This window comes from Tachysurus vachellii, chromosome 10 (genome assembly GCF_030014155.1).
Source record: "Tachysurus vachellii isolate PV-2020 chromosome 10, HZAU_Pvac_v1, whole genome shotgun sequence".
Lineage (NCBI taxonomy): Eukaryota > Metazoa > Chordata > Actinopteri > Siluriformes > Bagridae > Tachysurus > Tachysurus vachellii.
In genome coordinates this window covers 17184633-17209108 of record NC_083469.1, presented here as the reverse complement: position 1 = coordinate 17209108, position 24476 = coordinate 17184633, and the positions used below count along the sequence as shown (strand labels likewise).

The window sequence follows — 24476 nt, the reverse complement described above, 5'->3', positions numbered from 1 at the left end:
TCATGCTACACTCTCATGCTGTAGGTGCTGTTAGTGACACTGATTCGCTCCACTTGTCTGTCACCTTCTGTTGTTCCAGACAGGTTCTTTTTCAGCACCTCTGGTGCTAATCACCTGTTATCAGAGCAGAGCTTGCTATCTTGTTTCGTTCTTCACACGGTACTGCCGCTGTGTGACTCTTTGAACAGCAGCTTGGGGATCAGCACTGTGAGGCAGGCTGTTAGACTTAAGGCCAACTCTTAGGGATTAGCAAATCTACATAAACAGCTCTCACCAAACATCCAACTCAAATGTCACAAGTGTAAAATAAAGCAAACAAATAAAACAAGTCCCAAAAATGCGTTATGTGTTTTGGGTATTTTTCTTTTTTGTTTTATTAATTACTAAGCACCTGTATGCTTTACCTAAATAGGAAATATAAAAATATGGCTATGATGGAATTCGCCTGTCTGTGTAGACTGTATTATAAAAAACATTTTACATTTGTATTAATGTGTGCATCTGTATATCATACCATTCATTAAATATTCTGCTTCATACGTCACCCTTTATGGTTATAAAAAAATTATATGTTACAGTTTCTTTTTACACAAAACCTTCAATAACATTTGTTAGCTAAACATTTGCCGCTAACATTTGAAATATTCTACAAGTTACATGTTCAACAGGACGCTTGCCTTATATACATTTCCTGGAGATTGTGGGAAGTAGGACTTCCCATTCTTTTTTTGTATTTTTGAAGATATAGGTATATTATCTAACAATGTCTCTTTTAAAGAATAATCTTATTACCAAAATTATACATGTAATGCATTTTATTAATTTTGGTGGGGAAAAAAAGCTTTTGTTTGGTTTGTTGACAGTGTGGACTCTCATAGTCCCTGCTAGCAGTCTATACACAATGAACATTATTTGATCATGTAGAACATATATAGAAGGGACATTTTTGATCTGGAGATTTTGATCTTTCTTCCCAAGGTCATCCATCACAGGAAGTTTGTCCTTGCCAATGAATTGGTGTAAATTCATACATTACAATTTATATTTAGTATTTATTAAGCTACTTTATAGCAAATACTAAAAGCTCTAAACAAATAAAATTGAACTGACTTAATTAAATTATAAAAATGTCCTTTCTCATGTATGAATGCTGACTAACCACAGTTAATGTTTTTATTAATTCTATAAATGATATACTTTTATTTACAACACTGTTGTGCATTTAAGAGTAAAATACAGCATGAGAAGATTTAACAGATTTTTGAGTGGATTGCGGGTTGTCTTAAATTCATTGATTGTTTTAAATGTTACTAGAGGCTAAATACACAACAGTTTAAATTTTAAAGCAGATTAAAAACAGTTAAAGGAATGATCCTAATCATAACTAACATATACAAACCTCTATTGCACATTGAATCAAAAATAATTTTAGTCACAATGATAACCACTGTGATTACAATATTAATATTTGTTACAGAGTTTAAATATTTCCATGTGAACATAAGCTACATTTAATAGACATTTCAGGAACTGTACATTAAATGAATCCAATGTTTTATACGTGGCAATGAAACAGACTGTACTTCTTGTGTTTTGTAGATTATTATAAAATATCCTGTTTCATCCTGGTGTATGTTTCATAATGTATATGTGTGAATCACTTAGAAATCCCATCACAAGCCTTTTTCTGTGATATATATATATATATATATATATATATATATATATATATATATATATATATATATATATATATATATATATAAAACAAAAGTAAGCTTATTATATTTATTAAATATTCCATTTCATGTTCACTGAAGGACAATGATTACCTCAAAACAACTATTATTTTTATTTCATAATTTTATTTAAATTTTATTTGCATTTAACATAAATAAAATATATATAAATTAACAATTAATACGAACATTGTGAAATATTTATAGGCCTTTCAAATATTTCCAGCTATATTATAAATATTAAAGTCCTTTCCATACAGAAGTCATTACATAAATTGTATAAAACTATGCAACTACAGATTGGTAAAAATCATTGCATTTACTAAATAACTATTTTAGAAGTCCTTTATAACAACTCTATTGTCTTCTCTCCATTACTTCAGTTGGCCCTATATTCACTCAGCTAATACACACCTCATTCTACATTTTTAAATTAATAAGCTACATATGTAAAACAACATTACTGACACTTTTTAAAAAAATGTGGACTCTACAATGTGGAGTGTGTTTCACTTTTATTACTAATCAGGGATAAAGGTAAAATCAATAGACAAACCTCATCATCACTCAACTCACTCTCTTGTCTGCTCTTGTAGTTGAGGCCAGTTGGTTTTAAACAAAATGACTAAAGATATTCTATATCAGTTTCAAAAGACCATACATTATAATAGCATAAATTTATTTTAGGAAGTCAGATATGTTGGTTGATACCAAAGGACATCTTAATACAATTAAGTAGAGACTTATTTCATGAAATTTAATTAATATTCTTTCTTATAGAGCACCTTTTGTTGAGTTTACTCCTATCTGTTAGTTAATGCATTAACTAACAGACATGTAATAACATGCGCTCAGTCTTCTCAAGGTCAAACCGTCTCAACATTACCAACATTTTTTTTTAATTTTTAAAAATGTGGAGTGTATAATGTGGAGTGTGTTTTCAATTTTATTACTAATCACCTGAGGTAAAATTATTTGACAAACCCAGCCTTCGTTATCACTCAACTCACCTGATTTCTTCCTGCTCTTGCAGTTGAGCCCAGTTGTGGTCGTAGCTCTATTTATCAGTTAGTGATTGGTACATGCCTTAACTCATCGTTAGTTCATATTTAAGTGAGTATTAATTCAGCTATTAGTGCGTGATTAAAGTCTTATCATAGTGTGCTAAACTGGCTACTTAACCAGTGTGATCAAAAACATTTTTGTGTTTTGCTAAAATATGTTTATGTTTCCTTAAAGTACAAATGTCAAATAATATTGTTAGAAAAGAATTTTGTCCAAACCCCATTGGGCTGGTTGCTTGAATTGAGCCACATCATCCTTATCCTAAACACATATTGTCCAGTGCTGTGAGTGTGAGCTCCAGGCTGCTTGACCGTGACACTCCAGAGGGCAGTGAAAGAACAGCCTCTGGTGGGCAGAGTGTCCATTTTCACACTGCACTCTTAAAGCAGTTTTCCACTCTCGCTAGTAGTACAATAAATTTTGGATTCTGTTGTGTGTGTCACTGTGAGTGTAAGTGGCATATCTCATTGTGTAAAAACAGCAGCGTTATACAGTATATCATAATATTATGTAAAAGGCATGGTTTTACAATTCTATTGTTGCTACTGCCTCATATAACTCATTATAAACTTCTAATTGGTAGAAGAATGTAATTATATGTTGTTATGTAATCCTCTTTAGAATCTCTTTAGAGACAAAGGCTATCGTTTACAGTTTTTCTCATGCACTAATATAAAAGGACAGATTAGATCTTTTTAAATCTGGAAAGATAAGCAAACTTTTGTTATGTAATAATACTTCACCCCCTGGTGTTTTCAGAGCATCCCATTTGTGAATCTGCAAAGTCATCAACTCAGATCCAATGAAAGATTTCAACTTTTTCTTTTCTTTTTTCTTATAATTCTTACCTAGAAATAAATGAAAAAGAAAAGAATATATTATAAACTGAATTTAATGAGCTGTTGCCTTCATGAAGTCCAGTAGAGTGAATACTCTCCATCTAATAACAAAGATCACCTACTGCAACAACAAAGATCACCTACTGGTGTGGTCGAGAACAAGGAGACAATTTACAAAAGCATTACATACAATTACTGTATGTTCCCGCTGCTAGAGCTGATCATTATCATTAGAGAGGTTTTTTCACCTGTAAGATATCTGGAATAAAGATATGCGTTTAGTGGTTAAGGTGTTGGACTACTAATCAGAAGGTTGTGAGGTCAAATCCCAGGTCCACCAAGTTGCCACTGCTGGGCCCCTGAGCAAGGCCTTAAGGGCGTCTACCAAATGGTCTGGTAACCATGCACTGTACTTTGCACCAGTTTTCTAAATCACAAAGATAAAAGACAAAAGATATCTTTTGGTTATCATACCATAATTATTTAGAATGAGTTGAGCAAACTCTAAAATGAAGGACGATATTAACTGTATCTTGTTATACACTGCAGAAGTTCTTGCTTAGTAGTCTCTGGGCACCACTGGGAATGTTTATTCATGCGTTCATTCATTTACCTATGTATGTACATATCTATCTATCTATCTATCTATCTATCTATCTATCTATCTATCTATCTAATATTGCATTAATATTGGTCAGTATTAGCAAAACATGCATAGGAACAAACGTTTCAGTAAAACATTACAAATTGCATTTAATATAAAATCCATATTCAATGTTGTCTCTCTCTCTCTCTCTCTGTCACTCTTGCTCTCTCTCGCTCTCTCTTCCTCTTACTCTCTTCCATCAGAATTATTTACCTTACTGTTGGAGCAGGCCCTTTTTTTTTGGCTGGTGCTTCGTTATAAGAAGAAAGATCAAATATCAAATCTCAACAGCAGCAAAACAATTCAAGGTCAAAGAAGAGCCTGTTCATGACTTTTGAATGCAAATGGCACTGCTACATACACAGTACTTGAGTTTTACAAACATTTCATAATTGTGCAAGATAGCTAAGAAGAAAAATTACCAAAAGTGACATGATGTACAGTGAGTTTTAGAGAGACATCCTAATAGGCTTTGCCATTTTGATGAGCAAATTAGACCCACAGGGAGTCTTGCTGTTCTAGATGGGGGTTTTGTACCTCCTACTGCACATTGAAATCCAAGCTATCTTGGGCTGGATGGAGGGATTTACCAGTAAGCTAATGCAATCCATGTTGTCATGGGTTTTTGTTCAGTGGGTATCATGCTCACTCGGTTAGAGCTGCTTTTTAGAGGTTGGCTAAGGCCTTTAACGCCATTCATTAATGCTACCTAATGAGCACTGGAAACAACAGAAAGAAACACGTGATGTAACCTACATGCTGACCAGCACATCAGGGTGAGCACACCATTATGCTATCCTTCATTTGCTGTGTGAAACCATGACCAGGGTGAAAGATAAGGTCTAGTTGGAAAGAGTTTTCTTGCTAATCAGCTTACCTTTGACCATAAACAAGAATAAACCTTTCAGTTTCTAGGATTTACTGGCAGGACCAGACTTTATACTCTTCCCATTCATAACTACATTTTACATTTAATTTACTGTAATTATTTATAGGGAACTGAATTATATGTAGAGGATTTAAGGGGTGAAATATGGGTGAAACATACTCTGTTAAAATAACAGTAAGCTCTGTTTTCTACCATAAAATGATCACACATTGCATATTTTACATTTTACAATCATGAAATGATGCATTGTTATATGTAATGTAAACTCATTCATGTAGATGAACCCATAAAGTATTAGAATTCTGTGTGAATGTCAATTTTAGCCAGATTCTTGTAGCAAACGATTGTTTAATAGTGGATATACAATTACACACACAGACACACACACAAACACACACACACACACACACACACACACACACACACACACACACACACACACACACACATATAATGTCCAGTCTCTATCAGAGAGACAGCACACTGTCACATGACACAGAGATCTCACCTCCTCTTAGCTGCAGGAGAGTTTGAGAGTTTGGCATACAGCAAAACGCAAGAAAGAGGAAGACAGACAATACAAAAGAGGCAGGAGAGCTTGCACTGGTCTGGTTAGGAATGAAAGTGCTTTGCTTGACTAAGAGGATGAAGATGAAGATTGTCACATGCAAGCTAATGTAATTTGGATCAAGTGGATGGTACACAGTGGATGGTACACATGACTACCAAACAAGAGTCAGTATTAACCTTCTCACTTCTTCTGATCAATCTTCTACACACAAATATTTATTTTCACACACAGACCGGGTTAGGACTTACATTGCTGATGCCCTCAAGGATCAAATCTTCACACAGGAATCTGCACTCCTCGATCAACTTTCCCTCAATCAACAATTTCCATGGAAAAACCTTGACACTATGTTTGTGGAAACGTTCATTTTGCACTTTGTGGATATAAAATAAGTCACAACATCCTGCATTGTAACGATAACTGGCTTTGAGTCTAAAAGAAAATCGAGACCTACACGATGGCCTTGAAAAGTGGTCTATTCATCACCTTGTTCTTGTTTACCCTCCAAGCCAGTGGAATCAAAGGTAAGCTAGCAGTCAAGAGGAAGGTGTAAAGCTGTTTGCAGAATGGTGTTTGCTTGGTTTATTTGCACCCTGTCGCAAACTTTAATAGAAGCCTGGGAACTGTGCTCCCAGTCCATAAAAGATATAGTGCTACATATAGATATAGAGTTTTTGAGCCATTTATTACTGTACATATGCTGTTATCATCCTTCCTGTTTACAACCATATAGCTTCGCTTCCATTCTTTTTTGTGTTCATTCAAGGTAAAACATTTTTCTACATGTTGTGATTTTTGTAATTTTGTCTCCTTTCACAGACACTCTATCTCACATATAGTGAAAATTGTGCCATATGGATAATTTAATAAGTTGACCCCAGGACAAGTCCAGATATTGTCATCTCCTAACTACGTACAGTATCTTTTCTATTAGTCTCATTGTAGGTATCGAATAATTCATATTCAACATTACTGAATAATGTGCCTGAGGATGAATATTTTAATAATAAGCCAGGTGTTTAAGGAATAGATATATATATATATTCAGAATATGGAGAAATGTTTTTTGAAGAAAAGAAATGAAATGAAGACTTTTCAGAACACAACAATTTAAATGACAGTAGCCCTTACACTAAACATTTGGTTTATAAGACCGTGTAAGCAGCTAAAATTGTAGGAACTATACTGAATGTGTTAAATATTGTGCCTACATGGTTCTGCCATTATTTTTGGGCATTCCATTCATTAGCAGAGTAAAACAATAGGCTACAGTATTTGTTTGGAGTTGTGTGAGACGCTAATCTTTTCTGGCTTGTAGCTGTAGTATGAGGCATTCAAAGCATTCCCAGGGATTAAGAACATTTAATGCAAGAGTGGCTACAGTAGGGTTTTCAATTAAAATATGTAAAGTTTCAGTTACATAAAACTACAAAACTGACAGGATTGAACTTGTACCACAATTGATTGTGTATTTGATATAGCTATGTATAGAAATGTATGTCTGCAACTGGTGAACCAGTACATTAACCATAGATTGTGTAACTGATTCTCTACTTGCGCTTATTCAATCACATGCATTTATGTCAATTATTTACATCAGAGCAGAGACTACAGAATACATGGCTGGAACAAGGGCAGAATAATAAGAATTTTCAGATAGCAATCCCAGATTTTCCTTTTCTGTTTAACAAAAAAAAAAAATCTAATAAAGTTTATGTTTTATATATAAAAAATGATCAACATAGACGTGGGGACTGGGTCCATATTTACACCATTAAATAAATGAGTGTCATGAAATTCTTTTTCTTTTCTTTACACTGTACAAGGTACTGCCATGTTCACAAGCATACTGCCTTAGCCATTAGAAAGCAAAATTGTTTAGTGACTTTGAGGAGAGGGCTTCCACTTGGCTTAAAAGGTCTGGTTTATGAAAGTAAAGTTCACATTTCTCAGGTTCTTTAATGTCAGGAGATCTTATGTAGTGAATCTAATTTCAAAATGACATTTTAGAATAATATGTCTGTATCTGATCTCACGCTAATGCTACTAAGCTTAGATCTGAAGGTGCTTTTTGCTAAGCAGGGTTTAATGCTTTAAGTAGGTTTCTGTTTCTGTTTGGCAGCTGATATTATAATGCAACACTGTAGAGACCCAGTTTTGAATGAATGAACTGTTCCTTTAGTTACTCCACAATATGGCACCTCTATGAGAGGTGAAAGAGATCTAAGAATGGATTTTGTGTCACAGAATAAATAAAGCTATGACCTAATTTGTTAAGCATATTTCTATTATTTTTTAATTCTATTTATTCAATAAAAGCATTAACAAGAAAAGGTACAAGTTAGAATCTGTTTTCTATGAGGTAGCTGTATTGTTTTTCTCCTGAGCAGTGTCTATTATGCTAACATGATTTTTCCTGCAAAACTGTATAAGCACAAAACACTAATTATAATTAAATGGCATCAATTTGCTTACTAATCAGATCAGTCATCAATCAATAAACTAAAAGGATGCTTCTGCTTTATGGTACATATATCATTCTAAGCATCTTACATTATTGCTAATGAATTTTTACTCTCCAGTAACCATCTCTTTATAACAACTTCCAATCCAAGCACAGATTTATACCATGTAACAACTATGACAGTTAAGCTGAACACACTTAGTACTGTTAGACTTTATTGTGTACAATTATAGAAGCAATGAATCATAATTTCACTATCGGGTGTCAATAAAGGTCTATTTTCTTTTTGAAGATTTCTTCTTAATTTCATCTCAGGGAGTATTTCTTAACCACTGTTGCCGCTGGATTGCACACTATGGATCTACATATAAATCAGTATGCAGATTTCTGTACAACTGCTTTGTAACTGTGTCTATATGCAAATTAATTTGAACTAAACTGAATTGAAAAAAGTTTTTTCTTGTCTTTAGATGTCAGTAGGGACCATTTATCAGGGAACAGGAATGTCAAATACAAGAATTTTTATGAGGCCTCACAAGCAACCAGACATCTGTCAGCTGTCCAAGATTCACTTGTCCTGTATAGGCTTCGAGTGAAGAGATCACCACTATTCAGTACGGGGGTCAGAGCATGTCCTCAGGAGAACATGGCAGAGGTCATCGCCAGACACAAATCATACTACAAACTGAGAGGTTGGACATCACATTTTGCAAGCTGTGAGAGGGACAGAACCAAAAGTTAGGGCTAAATTTGTCTCCAGCAAAGCATCCCTTCATAAATCATATTTACCGTACCTGTCATCCGAAGCCTTCCGGGACAGGAAGCTGCATTAACCAAGGCCAAAACAGCAACTGAGTACCAAGAGAGTTAAAAGTAGATTTTTAATGAGTTGATCTTTGTCGCTTTTTTGCTTTTAAAATCTTTTTATATTCCTTTGGGTCAGAGTTTAGTATAGAGTAAGAAACAAATGCTGGAGAATAACAAAGGGAAGTTAATTATTGTAAATGATATTATTAAGCAAATACACAAAACTCACACGAATATTATCAAAGTGTTTTTTGCCATGTCTTAATATTATTAAATGCATATCACAGTCTGCCAGGATGTTGTGTGGGAAGCCTTCCAAATTTTCCTGGACAGAGTACCGGACATGACAGAGTTCCAGCAGTGGGTACATGCCTGCCAGACAGACTCATTGTGTGTAGAGGACTTGGCCCATAATTTCAGCAGCTCCCAGGAACACCTTGACATAGTGGCCAGAGTGAGGACATTCAGATAGCAAACACGCATTAACACTTAAAATATTTCAAATCAAAAACATAAATATTTATTGGAATAATTTTTTTGTGTTATGCGCAGAGATTGAGCATACAAAATGACCAAGAGCAGTAAGTATCCTATATTTATATATATTATATCTATATCTTTATCATATATATATATATATATATATATATATATATATATATATATATATATATATATATATATATATATATATATATATATATCAGACGCTCACTTGTTCTGTATAAAATGATGACACTACATATTTAAAAGAAAAATTGGTGCAAATTCTATAATAAAGTGCTTAGCATGTTCATTAAACCAGATCATTAATAAGAGTAACAGGTGTAGCCAAATGTGAAAATGTGTTGGGAGATTGTGTTGGGTGTTCTACTAACCCAAAAAAAAGACAAAAGGCAAACACATTTTACAGCATTTATAGGTTAATAGCTAACACTTGTGATTGTTTTTGTAACAACAAGGCCATGATATTACTAAATTCAAAACAGGGTTGGAGCTGGAAAGGAGTTCACTGTAAAGAGGTCAACAACCATCTGGGAAATAGGCATAGGGATTTGAAGAAAAAATTATAATCCAGTCAGAACTTCCAATTATTTTCTAAACAGTCTGCCTACCAAAAAAATAACACATAATAAATTATCGTTTACAGTAACAGAACAGTTATGGTTAAGGTTATGCTAACAGTGTAGCCAGATTTGGAAAGGGATGGGGAGATTGTGTGTATGTCGTTCTACTAACCCCAAAAAAAAAGAAAAAACAGCAAGTCCGCCATTCAATTTCATTAGTATTTTGAAATTGATCTCAGGTTTAGATCCTGCATGGTTCTCTGACCATAAGCATTCACAGATTAAATATTCATAGATGAATATTTAAATAATTTATATATTTTGGGGACAAAAAAAGCCAACACTTTCCTTGAAAAGGTGCTAAACTGTACAACATAGGGTACAAAGAGTGTATGTCTCTCATTATCTGAGAAAATCTATCTAGGATCTATTTTTGTCCAAATGAACCAAATAAAATGAAATCATAATTCTCTAGTATTTTCATAACCATTCAATTCAATTCAATTCAAGTTTATTTGTATAGCGCTTTTTACAATTAACAATTAAAGCTGTCTCAAAGCAGCTTTACAGAACATAAAAATAGAACAGAAGGTTATTATAAAGAATAATATAAAGATTAATAGAATACAAAATCCAAGATTAATATTAGATATATTTAAATTTGTGTGTGGTTGATTTGATTTCAAACATGTTGATTTTTTTTTTCAGTGCCAAGACCACATCTGTAGCGGATGAGAAATGTACGCTCTTATTATTATGCTCTTATTTATAGAACATTTGCTGATATTTAATATCTGATGATGGTATTACTTAAATGATATACATGGAAATTTCAGGTTCAAAAACTCCTGAGGGAAAATTTGCCATGGATTCAGAAAAGGTATGAACACCATTGTATTTATTTTTGTATGTAGTTTAAACACTGGTTAGCATACATTTTAAACAAACTGTAGCCTGATTTTTGATTGCCTGAAGACCAAGGTTTCAGCTGTGCAGCACATAATAGAGTTCAGTGTGACTGTGAAGGACCCAGAATATATTCAGCTACAGAGAGACCCTGGCTATGTGCAATATCATGATGCCTCCCACAGTCTTCATGAACAGGTAAGGTCAAACATTTAGCTTTTTTGCATCCATGTGCTGTGTCTCAAACAGTGAGTTGTGTTTTTCACAGATAACTTCCTCCAACATCTCTTTTATTTTACAGTAATTGGTTCATAATTCAACATCCTTTATTTCTGTCAAGCACATTTTACAGTGTTTATGGGTTAATAGCTAATACACGTGATTTATTATTGTGGTTGCAAGGGTATGGTACGTATTACTAAATCCAAAACAAGCTTGGAGCTGGAAAGGAGCTCTCAGTAAAGAGGTCACTAACCTGCTGGGAAATATCAACTAGGGATTTGTAGAAATAAATAATCCAGTATAATCCAGTCATAACATCAAATTCTGTTCCAGACAGTGAAAAAGAACACTTTATAAGCGATTCTATGTAATGGAATGTAATAGTATCTATGCTCACTTATGGTTATGGCTATGCTATAATACTTTTGTGTTCAAGTTGTGTTTGTACTCTTGCAGATGCTGCAAACATTCAAAAATCTTGCTGGGTTTAAGGAAATTCAACTGCTGGGAATTCAGTGAGTAGGTTTTTTGAGTTTGAACTCATCCAGAATTTAAACATGAAAATTGCGCTTTTGATTCCCTTTTCTTTCTCTTTCTGTTAAATATGTAAGTACAGAGCAATTTGAATTCTGAAGCCCTGAGCTCTAATTATGCAATCTTAATAAAATGATAAATGAGCTAATTCAATTATTGTTATTATGAACCACATGCTAACTCTGTATTAGCCACTGTTTAAACGGCAGTAAAGAAATTTGTAATATGTACATGGTTATAGTCCAGTCTAAGTTGTTACTATTATAAATATACAGTCAAGTGCAAACACATTCTGTAATGACAACATTTAAAAAATGAAGAAGAAAATTTTATAGCAATAAAACATTTTGCAGATGCTCCTGAAATTAGAATATATTAAGATATTAAGAGAAGAAAAAATTTTAGTCTAAAAGCAGTTCCTTTTTTAAATTTCACATAGTGTTTATATTTACTCCAGTAATATCTGTCCTTGCCTTCATAACTGTTTTCAGTCTTTTTTGCTAACAAATTTGTAATATTCACCTTCTTCATAGCCAGAAGAACTTAGCAATCTACATTTTCTGATGATTTCTTGTGGCAACTATAAAATAGAGGTGTACGTATGTAATATAATAACTATGGTGTGAATAATAACAGTACTAAAGATGAATTAAGAAATGATTAAATTAATCAATTTCCCCCTTAGACAAATGCGGAGCCCTGAAAGTATTGCAGTGCACTATGCCATGGTGTTTGAAACAGAAGTAGACTCTACAAGAATAGGAACCAAAGGGACAGAATCTAACACAGAAATAGCCCTCAAGGATATGATATTAAAGGCCCTGAGGGAGGATCCAGCCCTGCCTTTGTATATTCGTTCTCTCAGCTTTGAAACAACTAAACAAAATCATTTAAAAGACCTACCAGTGGACAGACCAAGACATCTACCTAGGGTTATTAGTACACAAGCGACATTGGCCAACTCTGAGGACACTACAGAGTCAATTAACATCTCAGAGGAAGAGGCAGCTCCTAATGGAACTCAAGGGAGGGATGAGGAGGGAATAGAGAGCACATTTCCTACACAGGAAACAAGTGAGTATTTGCCTACTGTAACTACATTGGTGAACATTACAAGGTCATCTCCACCTGAACCGAGTGGTGGCCCCAAGCTAAATTAAGCTGAACAAAATCTAATCACTAAGGCTGAATTTAATGACTTGTTTATGTCTAAAATAAAACTACAATGGAACTTACGGGGCACAGCCTGTGTGTAAACAAATCAAACCATTTATTACATGCAAACTTTTTTCAAGATATTCACTGTACACAATCTTATGTATGTTAATAGCCACTTTCTTATATTATTGCTTTGTTTTGAAGCATATAAGAACACTTCTTTGGACTCCCTATCAAAGGTGTCTGAAGTGGAACAAGCTCTTGGAAATGAAATTGCTGCCATGCCCACTAAACTAAACTTGAACTCCATGAAAGATGTAAGAGCATCTACTTCAAATCAGTATTCAGAGAGTGAAGTGGGTGTATCAGATGCTTTATTTAAAGAGGAAATATCATCTATGCCATACTTTACCCCAACTGAGATGCCTAAAGCAGAGGGCACAGCAGGCAATGACACAGTGACTATGGATGGCATTTCTGAAACTCCTGAAGCCAGCAGTTTTACAGAGAGTTCAGAGGTACCTAGTACAAATCAACCTATAGAGTTAATAAGGCTCTCTTTAATACCCAGGACTGAAGGTACCATCCAGCATATGCATTCTGCCTCAATTCCAAAAACTCTATCTTCTGTAGACATACCTCATGCATCTTTGCCCTCAGAACTTCCCGGAAATCTCCTCAATAAGAAAGAACAGCCTATCCAAACCTTTTCTTCTCATCAGGCTAAAGTATGTGACAAGGAGGCCTTTATTAAAGGTTTGCCATCTGAGACGGACATTTCACAATCCTCAGCCCCTTCTCTAGACAAAGATGTCGGGGTGTTTTTTACTCTACAGATTACCAACCTGATCTTTTCAGAGGATCTCTTAAATAGTAGCTCACCTGGATACAAGTCCCTGGAGGATACATTCCTTGAACTAGTAGGTAGTCTCACTTTTTTCAGTGTTTATTGTCTTTAGAACTTACCTATATAGTTTCAGGTTTTCATGATTGCTTACTGTGTATTTATTTTGTCAGTGGGCATTAAAAGATTATAGATTTAAAATTACATTGCTCTTAAATCATTTCTGTCTTTCTTTTTTAAGATCTGGATTGTTTTGTGTTAATACTTTAACTAATGTTACCTAATTACTGTAGTTATAGCTGGAAAAAAAAAATGGAAAAAGGACAGACCTTCAGATTGTTGCTATTGTGTTGTCACATACACTGTATCTATATCCTCAAACACACAAGCTACTGTAGCTATGAGTTTAAAAGAACGGATAATTGAAGATCAGATAATTAAATAGAACAAACAAACCTTCCAGATTAGGTCCAGAAGCATACATTTCTGAAAAGATTACTGTACATTGATTATTATCACCTTTTTTTTAGAGACAATCTTCTGAGTCCAGTAACCTGCCAGACACAGAGTCTTCCAGTAAAAAAAATAAGGAACAGCGGACATTAGCTTCAATACCGGTATCAGTAAACTTTGAGTCATTTATCTCATATTCACTGTTGCTAACAATTGAAAGTAACCTAACCTTAAGACTAACTAACTAACTGGACTGAACTGTTGATTTGTTACCATTAATAAAAGCCAATAAAGTATAAATGGTTAAACAACAAACAATAATGTAACAACAACCTAAAAAAAATACATACCTTATTTCAAGCAGGTGCTTTTTAGTTGTGTGTCTCTATATTGTATATTGTATTCAAGCAAAGACTTTCATTGTTTCATCTTTTGAGATTCCATCCATCAAATTTTGATCAAAGTGTAGTACAGTTGTTTATTTCATGAAAATATGATAAAGAGCATAACAGAAAGCCAATGGTTGGACCAAAACTAGAGCAGAGGAAAAACTAATTTAGCTAATGACATTTTGATCATGAGTGCAATGTTTTCTTATAAATCATAAATAAAAATTATAATTAAAGTCTGTTATAGTGCCAAAAACTCACAGTTTCAAAAAATAGTACTTTGTCTTTTTTTGATAATGATGTATTTGCATTAGAAACATGTATTTTATGAAAGTTCATTCACCTCCTGTAAATCCTCCTGTTAATTCATAATTAACAAAAGTCAGAGTTCAAGTTAAGTCCAAATAATCAAGTTAAAGACAAGGTAAACAATACAAAATAGTGCAATTGTATTGTAAACAGTAATAACACCTAGCAAGTAGCTATAACATGCTTTAACTTACCTTAAATTCCTCAGCAGTTTCAAACTCACTTTACTTCAACTATTCATTTTGTCTAACTACACACACTCCATGTAATAACTGAATTGGCTAAATAGGCTGCTTTATGATACAAATTCATCTATGACTTTAAGGTACTGATTCCTGTATAACATTCTTCATAAAATAAAAATACATGTTGTCAAAAATGTTTTAACCTGTTAAAAGTTTTAACCTTGTTTACTCATACAGTACAACTAACTGCTGCATTGTGCTGGCATTTTTTAAGAAATCCATACTTGATGTTTTTTAATTATTTTATGTCATCGAACTCAACATAAATATGGTGCTGCTATTGATTGGTCTGTCTCACCAAAATGAAACATGCTCTCACAATCCACTTATAAAGAACACCTGTACACATGCACATTCATTCCATTGTCTCATCAGTTAATCTAGTGGCGGCAGCATAATGCAAATAAAATTATATGGATACAGGTCTTCAAACATCAGAATGAAGAAACGTTCATTTTGCTGTTCACTTTCGTTCAGCGTCTTTTGTTGTTGGTGGTATCAAATGTGCTGGTTTGAGTATTTTATCAACTTACTGAACTGCTAATGTTACACACAACAGTCTCTTGAGTTATAAACCAAAATTTTTTGTTGATTAAAGAGGTTAGGGGTAGGGTTTCAGGAAAAGGAAGAATGCATGAAAAAGTACATAATTTGACATTAAATTTTTAGTAAATTCATTTCATCTACACTCTGTACATGTGTCAGGACTCAGCCGAGACTTTTGTCCATGTGCTTCTGTTTATGTTCCGTGCCACATGTCTGCCCCGCCCTTGTTTACTCCTAACCGTCTCTGCACACCTGTTCCCTTCCTGTATGTGTTCATTGTCCTGTCTATTTAATCATCGTCAGTGTATTGTCAATGTAACATCAGTGTACCCTCGTCCTTTGTCCTGTTTAGTTTTTGTCTTTGTACCTGTTCTGTATTATTTATTAAACCCTGTTCAGTTGAAGCTATCCTGTATCTGGGTCTGTCTTTCTCCTCCCGGTGTGACAACATGTAGAAAAACTTTCCTTATTCAGAGGGTTAGCAAAGTAGCAGCACTGTATCATGTTTTGGTTACTGATGTGTGAAGAATAAGGCTGACTATATGAAATGCAAATGATGTGGTATTCTAACGTTGATATCCATAAGTATCATTGCCTACAGTGTATTTGTTTATACTGAACAAAATTGCATTGCATGGTAATACATAAATCCCCACATTTGTTTCTCACCGATTGGTAATTATTGGTTTATTCTGTAGCCTATTATCATTAAGTAAAAATATAAATAATAAATTAAAATAAAGATTATAATAGTTTACTTGCAAAGATTTGATGAACAATACAGAGACAGCGATTTGATATCACTGTTTCTATTCTTCATTTCTTAGAACTTGCAACTTCTTACATCTTCTATCTTCTCTTTTCTAACTGCGAAGCAATCGCCATTCTCTGTTCTTCCTCAATATCTGTGAATCACTAACATTTACATTGACTAATCACACTGCAAACAGGGGCAGAAATAATTGTATTCAATTGTTCTTGATTACAACTGTATAATCATATTATGTTGGGATATTTATAATTTACCTGAGTATTGTTATTAAGGACAACTTACCGTTATGTAATTACAGTACAATTCTAAGAATAAACAAGCTTGTATCTCCTTACATTATTAGACATTCAAGCTATTCATTACACATGATGTAGGTCTCTTCTTCTTTCAGTCCATGACTATATGCTATATACATATATGCTATACACATTTAAATTTACATTTCAGGTTAAAGCAAGAAATCATGTTTAGCAATTTTGGAAAAACTATAATAAATCAATGCTATAGATATTTGTTTGTGTCAGAATATGAATAAGGCATATTAAGGATGAGTACCCCTCACTATACCTCATATAAATGTTTTAAAATGAAGTGTCTCCTTTGCCTGCATGAGCATGAACTCATTTTATTTGAAAAGCATACTGAGGTAGGTTTAGCTAATTTGCTAATATTGGCAGTATTTAAAGTTAGCATGTTTGCTTTGCTATTGAAAGAGTAGATTACCATTGATCCCCGTAGCTAATATTATTGCCTCAGCTGCAGTCAAATTCTAGGTAATCGTGTATATATGGTATAATGAAAAATTAGTAGTAGTTTATTATTTTATTAAATTACATAGTTGTACATTTGATCAAACACCTTATAGAGAGTAAATGATGTTTAAACAAAATGGCATAAGGTTATAAAAAAGAAATGATAGATAGATAGATGGATAGATAGATAGATAGATAGATAGATAGATAGATAGATAGATAGATAGATAGATAGATAGATAGATAGATAGATCACCTTATCAATCTAAAATTAATGAATAAAACAGAAAATGATTTAAACCTAATCAAAATTACATTGTTTTTACTATTTTAATGTAATATTGTACTTTCATATAAGTATATAAGAATATTTCTTTTAGCCCCGATACAGAATCAGTGGTAAGTAAGTGATATACAGTATATGGTGAGCATTTAACATTAAAATGCCAGCCTATAATATAGACATAAACATTTCTATTTGAGAAACAATAGGTCTCAAATGTACAAAAGCTAAAATGTGTCCCTAGCTCCCTTTGGGCGAGAATGCAAACTCATTTGCACAGGTGTAATTTCATCCTCTCTCCAACAACTCATTTTAACTCAAGAGAGCTGTAGACAGAATGATGCAGAAGTACTAATCAAATGCAAACACCTACAATAATTGCTTAGAGGTTTTCGTACCAACTGACAAAAAAATAACACTTTATCTCCAAGCATGAAATTACTAGTCAGTCAGATTATAATTAACTTCTATTTAGCTCATAGAAAAACCAAAGAATGAGTATTTGTTGCCATTTTAGAAAAATTAAAGTATATTTGAGTGTATATACAATTGATTCATGATCCTGCTGATGGATTTGCTATGTCCATTCTTCAGCTGCTCCAATTTCTACAATCCGATCTGATTGGATTTAAGGAGCTACATATCCTCAACTTCCGAAATGGCAGTGTGGTAGTAAACAAAAAGATGAAGTTATCCAAACCAGTGGAGGATAATCTCACCAAGCCTGTGCATTGCATTCTTGACAATTTGATGACTAGTAATGCTGCCTCAAAGAAAAAGGATCGTGAAACTGACAGTCATTCAGGTAAGGAGGTTGAGGATCTCTGTGTTACCAATAAATCTTAAATGGCTATGTGATATTAGTACAACAACAATGATCCACCTTCTTTGTCCTCTCCAGCTGATCATGTTGATCCATGCAAGTACATGAACTGTAATGAGTTTTCTCACTGTGTGGTGAACATGCTAAACAAAGAGGCTGAGTGTTTGTGTGATCCAGGCTACAGCACAGTGGATGGTCTACACTGTCAGAGCATCTGCAACCTCCAGCCCAATTATTGCCTCAATGGGGGACTATGTGAGAACATACCAGGACATGGAGCCAGCTGCAGGTACCTCAAAACCTCAAAAAAGCTCTGAAGGCTCTAAGAAGATGCTTTTTAAAAATAATATATTTATTTACTGTGTGAAGTAGATCTAGGCAACCGGGTTGAAGCTGAGTGGTGACAATGTAGTAGTTACTATTTGATAAAATATCACAACAGATCACGATAGAGTACATTTAGAGTCACAGTGAAATCCAGTACTGTTCAGCAGTAATCAGTTTATTCATGTGTTTTTCGACAAGATTGTCCTCTAATTTCATGGCCTATAATAAAGCCACTTGAAATTAAGCCTGGAAAATGTAGTTATTTGTTGCATGTAAATGTTTATTAAGTTATATGTTCATTCGACAAGGGTATTTGAAAAACCCAACAAAAAATTTATAGTGGACTAGTTAGATATGTTTAAGAATACGAATATATCATACTTTCTGTAGCAGAGATAATGTGTAGTGAATAGAAAACAACTGGGAATTCAGCCTCACAGTGTCAGTTTAAGTATTAAGTTTTAAAATAAAACTAAAAATCCAGTTTGAATTTATTGGCTTTAGATGTTCAAATTTACATTGTTCTTTCAATTAAAGAGGAAATACATTGTAATTATATGACTTCTTTTATTTTGGGTCTTTTTTATGTTTAATCTGATTACTGCTTTTTCTGAAATTTACATTCTGCTCTATTTAAGTATTTTTCTCTACTATTGTTATGACAAGATTTGGATGAGAACTTGTGATTACTTGTGTTTTTGGATTATTACTTTTTTTAGTAGTAGTACTTTTACCTGAGTAAGGTTTATAGCTCCCCACCTCCATTCATGAGCAGCAGTGACATTACTAATTGTCCTGCACAGTCTTTTGTCTTGCACTGTTTGCACCAGGTTGCACGGACACATTTTATGTAGCTAGGATTACTTACTAAGTCCTTAGCTCTAACTTTGTTTTACAGTATGTAGCACCACAGTCCTAGAGAAACTCTGTCTCATTTCACTGTGTACTGCAACAGCTATATATCCTTAAAATGACAATAAATGCTTCTTGATTTGACTTGACTAATAAGAAACCTTATTACTGAATGTAGTTTTTTGTTACTCTTTACTTGTTTTACTCTAACATGTTTAACACAATCTCTGTTTCTAGATGTCCTTCAGGTAAATATTGGTACTATGATGGCGAGCACTGCAGTGAGCTGGTGTCTGTGCCAATTGGCCCAGTGATATTTGTACTCTGTCTGATGGGAAGTCTCACAGTGGTGTGTGCTGTAATAGGCCTGTTAGTGTTTATCAACAGGAGTTGTATACAGACAAGGAAGACAGTGGCACTCGTGTAAGACCTGTCTGTCTGCCTGTCTGTCTGTCTGTCTGACTATCTATAATTATTTATTGCACTGGTGCAGCCTGTCCCTGTTCTGATTTTTTGGTGTTAAATTTCTTTGGTGTATTACAGGCATTCACATTCTCACCTCTCTATGGAGGGAATTATGAGAGTGAATCCAGTCTTTGAGAATGATGATGGTATCTTGACTCACGTGTCTAGCATCAGCTATCCCACAATCACTGACTCGGGGTCAGCTGAACCCTCTGACCAAGGCTCATTTTACTCATTAGAAAACATGCAACTTAGCATTGAGGTAAAGTGCAAAGTGCCAAAAATGTCTTAACTCGATAACTTGACCTTTCAACTAAACAATACACAAGATGCACTAATTATTGCTTTTTTCTTTATCTTAAATGAACTAACCAAGTGCAAAAATTTCAAATTGTAGTAATGCTGGTGTTCACATCATACAATCCTTATTGTAGTTAATGTATTATAACCAGAATGGTTGCTATTTGGTATAGATGTATAATATTGAATAATATCTCACTTTAATGCAGATTAGTGTAAACGAGTAAGTCATTTAAAGACAGAAATGCCTGTAGACTGATAGGTGGAAGATAAATATTTTGATATGTAGTGCAAGTTCTCAGAACTTATAGAAGCACATGCTTTAAAAAAATTCTCAGACAGGTTATATTCTTGTTTAAGCACTGACAGCGCAGCAAGTGAGCATTTCTGACTGCAAAGTGAGCTTATTACATATACGGATGTTTGTAGGAGGTTAATTATTTGAAGCAGAATGAACAGGAAATGAAATATTACCAGTTGTTGTGTGTCCTTGGTTATCTGAAGAGAGTCTAATGTAAGGAAACAGTGTATCCTCACCATTAAATTTAGAGACATTATGAGCACAGTCAGATACAAGGATGGATATTAATGCATGTTTAACATTATCTTTATTTTTTGCATTAAAATCATTGCCCTTAATGAACTCAAATGTTAAAACTATCAAAACCTTAATTTTGTCATAATATGAAGTACCATAATAATTATCAAGTGCACTGTATTGCATCTTTGTTTCCATTTATATCTGTAACTTACGTCTACAAATGATTGTTAACAGCCATTTTGCAGCATGTCATGTCTGTCTAGACTCGTTTCTTGTTTTAGTAGCCTGTACAATTACTTTCCATCTTGCCTATTAATACATATTCTGTAAATGTGTAATCATGGCAGCCTATGATTATTTTCACAGATTCCCAGGCAACTCTACACAACAAGGTCAGAAAAGTTAGTATCAGAAATAGTTGGATTCCACCACTGTATTCCACATGTTCAGGTAAGCTCCCAGTAACAAACCATGGAATTACCAATGAATATTTCAGACAAAATGGCAGAGAAAAGGTTTCCATGCTGATGAGAGTTGCTCAGGATGACAGTACACTAGTGATAAACACTTAAAATATGGACCAGCAATTGTTCAGCTGTTTAGCAACAGTGAACAGCTGCACAAAGGAATGCCACTAACACAATTTTTTCCATTTGGTGTTCTGATGAACTGCCACCTTGAGTTGTTCTTGTATGTATACTCACTAGGGATTATGAGTACATATATAAAATCATGGCCACATAAACCATGTCATGTCAGCAGCTCTGTATAATGCAGTACATAGGGTTATTAGAAAGTCTAAATAACACTTAGATTGGAAGTAGAAAGCCGTGTGGGACTCGGCCTTTATATAATATTAATCATAAATACGTTAGCGGGTATTAACTATATTACCTGTGCTGGAATTATTAAAACATTTTCTTGTTCTGATCATCCTGATAAAAAAAAAAAATTCAACTCAAGTAGTGGGTTAGCTGTGGTGAAAGGGAGCAAACGAAGGTCACTTCTTCTCTGCTCTTCTCTTCACTGCTCATTAGAGAGAAGTGGTCTTATGTATGGAAGCTTCCCTGCATGCTCACCTCACTTCTTTCTACTCACCTACAGTTCTTTGCTCTCTCAATTCATGATATTCAACCTCCGTTCGAGAAGCACACATTGTTCTTATTTCTCAGATTTCTAATCACTGATAAATCCCTAATTAAAAGCTTTCATTTTATTAAAATGAATAGATAAATGCCAGCTAACTGTATAGACAGTATATCTCATTTAAAAAGAAAAAAGTGCTCCTTGGTTTAGCATTGGTCATTGGAATCCACAGCTATGTTGATTTGAATCCACATGCTGAACATGGAATAGAAGAGATCCTGACTTAATGAGGAGGAATTCTGAAAACTGCCTTTCTGTATGAATACAATGTAAGGTGTTATAGTAACAAATAAAAAAGTTGGAAAAGCTGTAAATACAAGACAAATGCGGATAATTTCAAGGACATCAGATAAAAGTTCTCCTAACTGTAAAAGTACAGTGACTGAGTTGTATAATATATTGTGTCTCGATGACAACAATGTTGAATGTTACATTTCAATTCATAAAAAAACATGCATTGTTATAATGTCATTCTCAATCTTTTTTTCCAGACATGGAGCCTGTATAATGAACACAGAGGATCTGACAGTGATGGGTTTGAGGTGACTGTGTTATGACTGTTATTTTTTTAGCCAGTCATAGCGTCTGTGCTGAAACTGGTAACAAATGTCAAGAAAGCATTGTTTAGACATATAATATGATATGTACCCTTTTTAAAGGCGCTTTTTCCCCTCACAGTGAGGTATTTATTTACAAATAGATACATTTGGCATCGTTATTGCTATTAATACTTTATTGTTCAGACACTAAATATATCTCCAGAGTCCAAACAATGTCCCAACAATGTTCAATGTCATTTTAGCTTCTACTGAAATTTTTAGATCTTAGATCTCATAAACTTATATAGGAAAAAAGTCTAGCTTTGCATGTATAAATGTTTCTCACCAATTGTTAGTGTGTTGATCTCAAGACCACAACACACAGGATGAGGATTATTTAATTTTATTATTCACTTTTACAGACAATGAAACAAAAATAAAAATTAAAAAACTGGGCTTCCATTCCAGTTAATTGCTCGGGTTACAGATCTGACTTTTGGTTTATTTAACTTGTTTTTTTTTCTTAATATCACCCAACCAACAGGTGTAAAATATATACAGACTGTACTAACATTTTTGTACGGATTTATTCAAATCCAAAAAAAAAATCAAACTAGTAAAAGTATTTTACGTCTATTGAGTCACTGAAGATATGCTGTTAGAGGACACACGTCAGACTGAATTTACAAGCAATAGTTCTTTAAATACCAATAAGTTACACATCTTTTTAACATTCTAAAGTGTTTATTAATTTTCACATTAATAAATGTGTTATTGTTGTCCTATCAACAGCAGTGATGTGTTATTGTTGTCCTATCAACAGCGGCAATATTTTGATTTGTATTAAGAATAATATCTTAACATCTCAAAAAATGACCTGAAGCATACTGGAATTATTTCTAACATCCAATAAAACGCTTTTAATAAAAGCACTCTAACATGTAAAGCACTATATTTTTCTTGTTCTTTCCTTCGAAGAGCTCAGGAGTTGTCTGTGAAATTCCCCAGTGTGAAAAAGGTCTTGGTTTGATATTACAGTAATATTAACAATGATGTACAAAATGAATGTACTGAAAATCTACTCCAGGAATGAAAAGATTTGCAAGCACAATACTTTACTAAAGAAGTGAACAGAGTAAAATTATAACACCCACAATTTTTAACAATAACAATGGAAAAGACACAGTGATGATGTAAATAAGTAAAGTAAATGAAAAAGATCAAACTCAGTAACCAGCAAAATAGCCCTTAAAATAATAGACAAAACTTTAAGGCATTGCACAGCTCATATTTGCACATTTGAACATGCATCAAAAATGCTAATTATCACAGCAAAATTCATACCAACCCAAAAGAACTGATTTGACAGAATGGATATCAACTCAAAAAAAAAATCTACATTGGTCATAAACTCATTACATACATGAGCATGTAGATACTCAGTGAGACAGAGAGGTGCTGGTCCTTGTGATTAAGATCTGGTGCACTAATTTGTCTGTATACACAGTAAGGACTGATAGAGAGCTACAAAGGACTGAAGCTGCTCTTCATTTGAGCAGGTTCTGGAGCATTGCTGTGGCATAGGTGGGCCGAGCCTGCTTGCTCTCGATGGCGTTCCTTAGATACTGGATCCCCCCGCAGCGCTCCCAAATCTCCTCAAACTGTCGAGGTAGAATCTCTGCTCCACGTTTCCGTGTCAGACCTGTCTCCTCCAGACTCAGCTCACACATCTCCATATCATCCTTTCCTAACAACACAGCACATAACACATTTTTGTACACTTGTTCTATAAAAAAAAGTACAATTTATTCACTATTACAATTTATTCACTATTTATCACTATGTATACCTCATTAATGGCATATTCAAGCATTTTACAACCGATCCAACTTAAATTTAGAATTAGATGTTAACCTCTTTTAAGGTACGTATACACCAGTATTATAAAGTTGCACCATATGTTTTACCACACAAACCACAACA

General features: G+C 33.9%; 2 protein-coding genes across 2 annotated transcripts in view; one reads left to right on the top strand and one right to left on the bottom strand.

Moving 5' to 3' along the window:
• The first annotated feature begins 6206 nt into the window (after positions 1-6206).
• impg1b (interphotoreceptor matrix proteoglycan 1b) lies at positions 6207-22883 on the top strand. Its single transcript, XM_060880011.1, is given in 17 exon segments — positions 6207-6273; positions 8684-8905; positions 9308-9474; positions 9573-9601; positions 10796-10827; positions 10924-10967; positions 11063-11191; positions 11672-11730; positions 12435-12932; positions 13104-13827; positions 14282-14368; positions 18095-18305; positions 18402-18612; positions 19740-19925; positions 20046-20229; positions 21175-21258; positions 22446-22883. Coding segments are annotated over 17 exon segments (3000 nt in total). The 3' UTR covers positions 22512-22883.
• Positions 22881-24476, bottom strand: part of myo6b (myosin VIb) — a 33464-nt gene continuing 31868 nt past the window's right edge. The window contains exon 32 of the mRNA XM_060880010.1: positions 22881-24240. Coding sequence (XP_060735993.1) covers positions 24041-24240 — 200 coding nt within the window. The 3' untranslated portion in view covers positions 22881-24040. The remainder of the gene's footprint in view (positions 24241-24476) is intronic.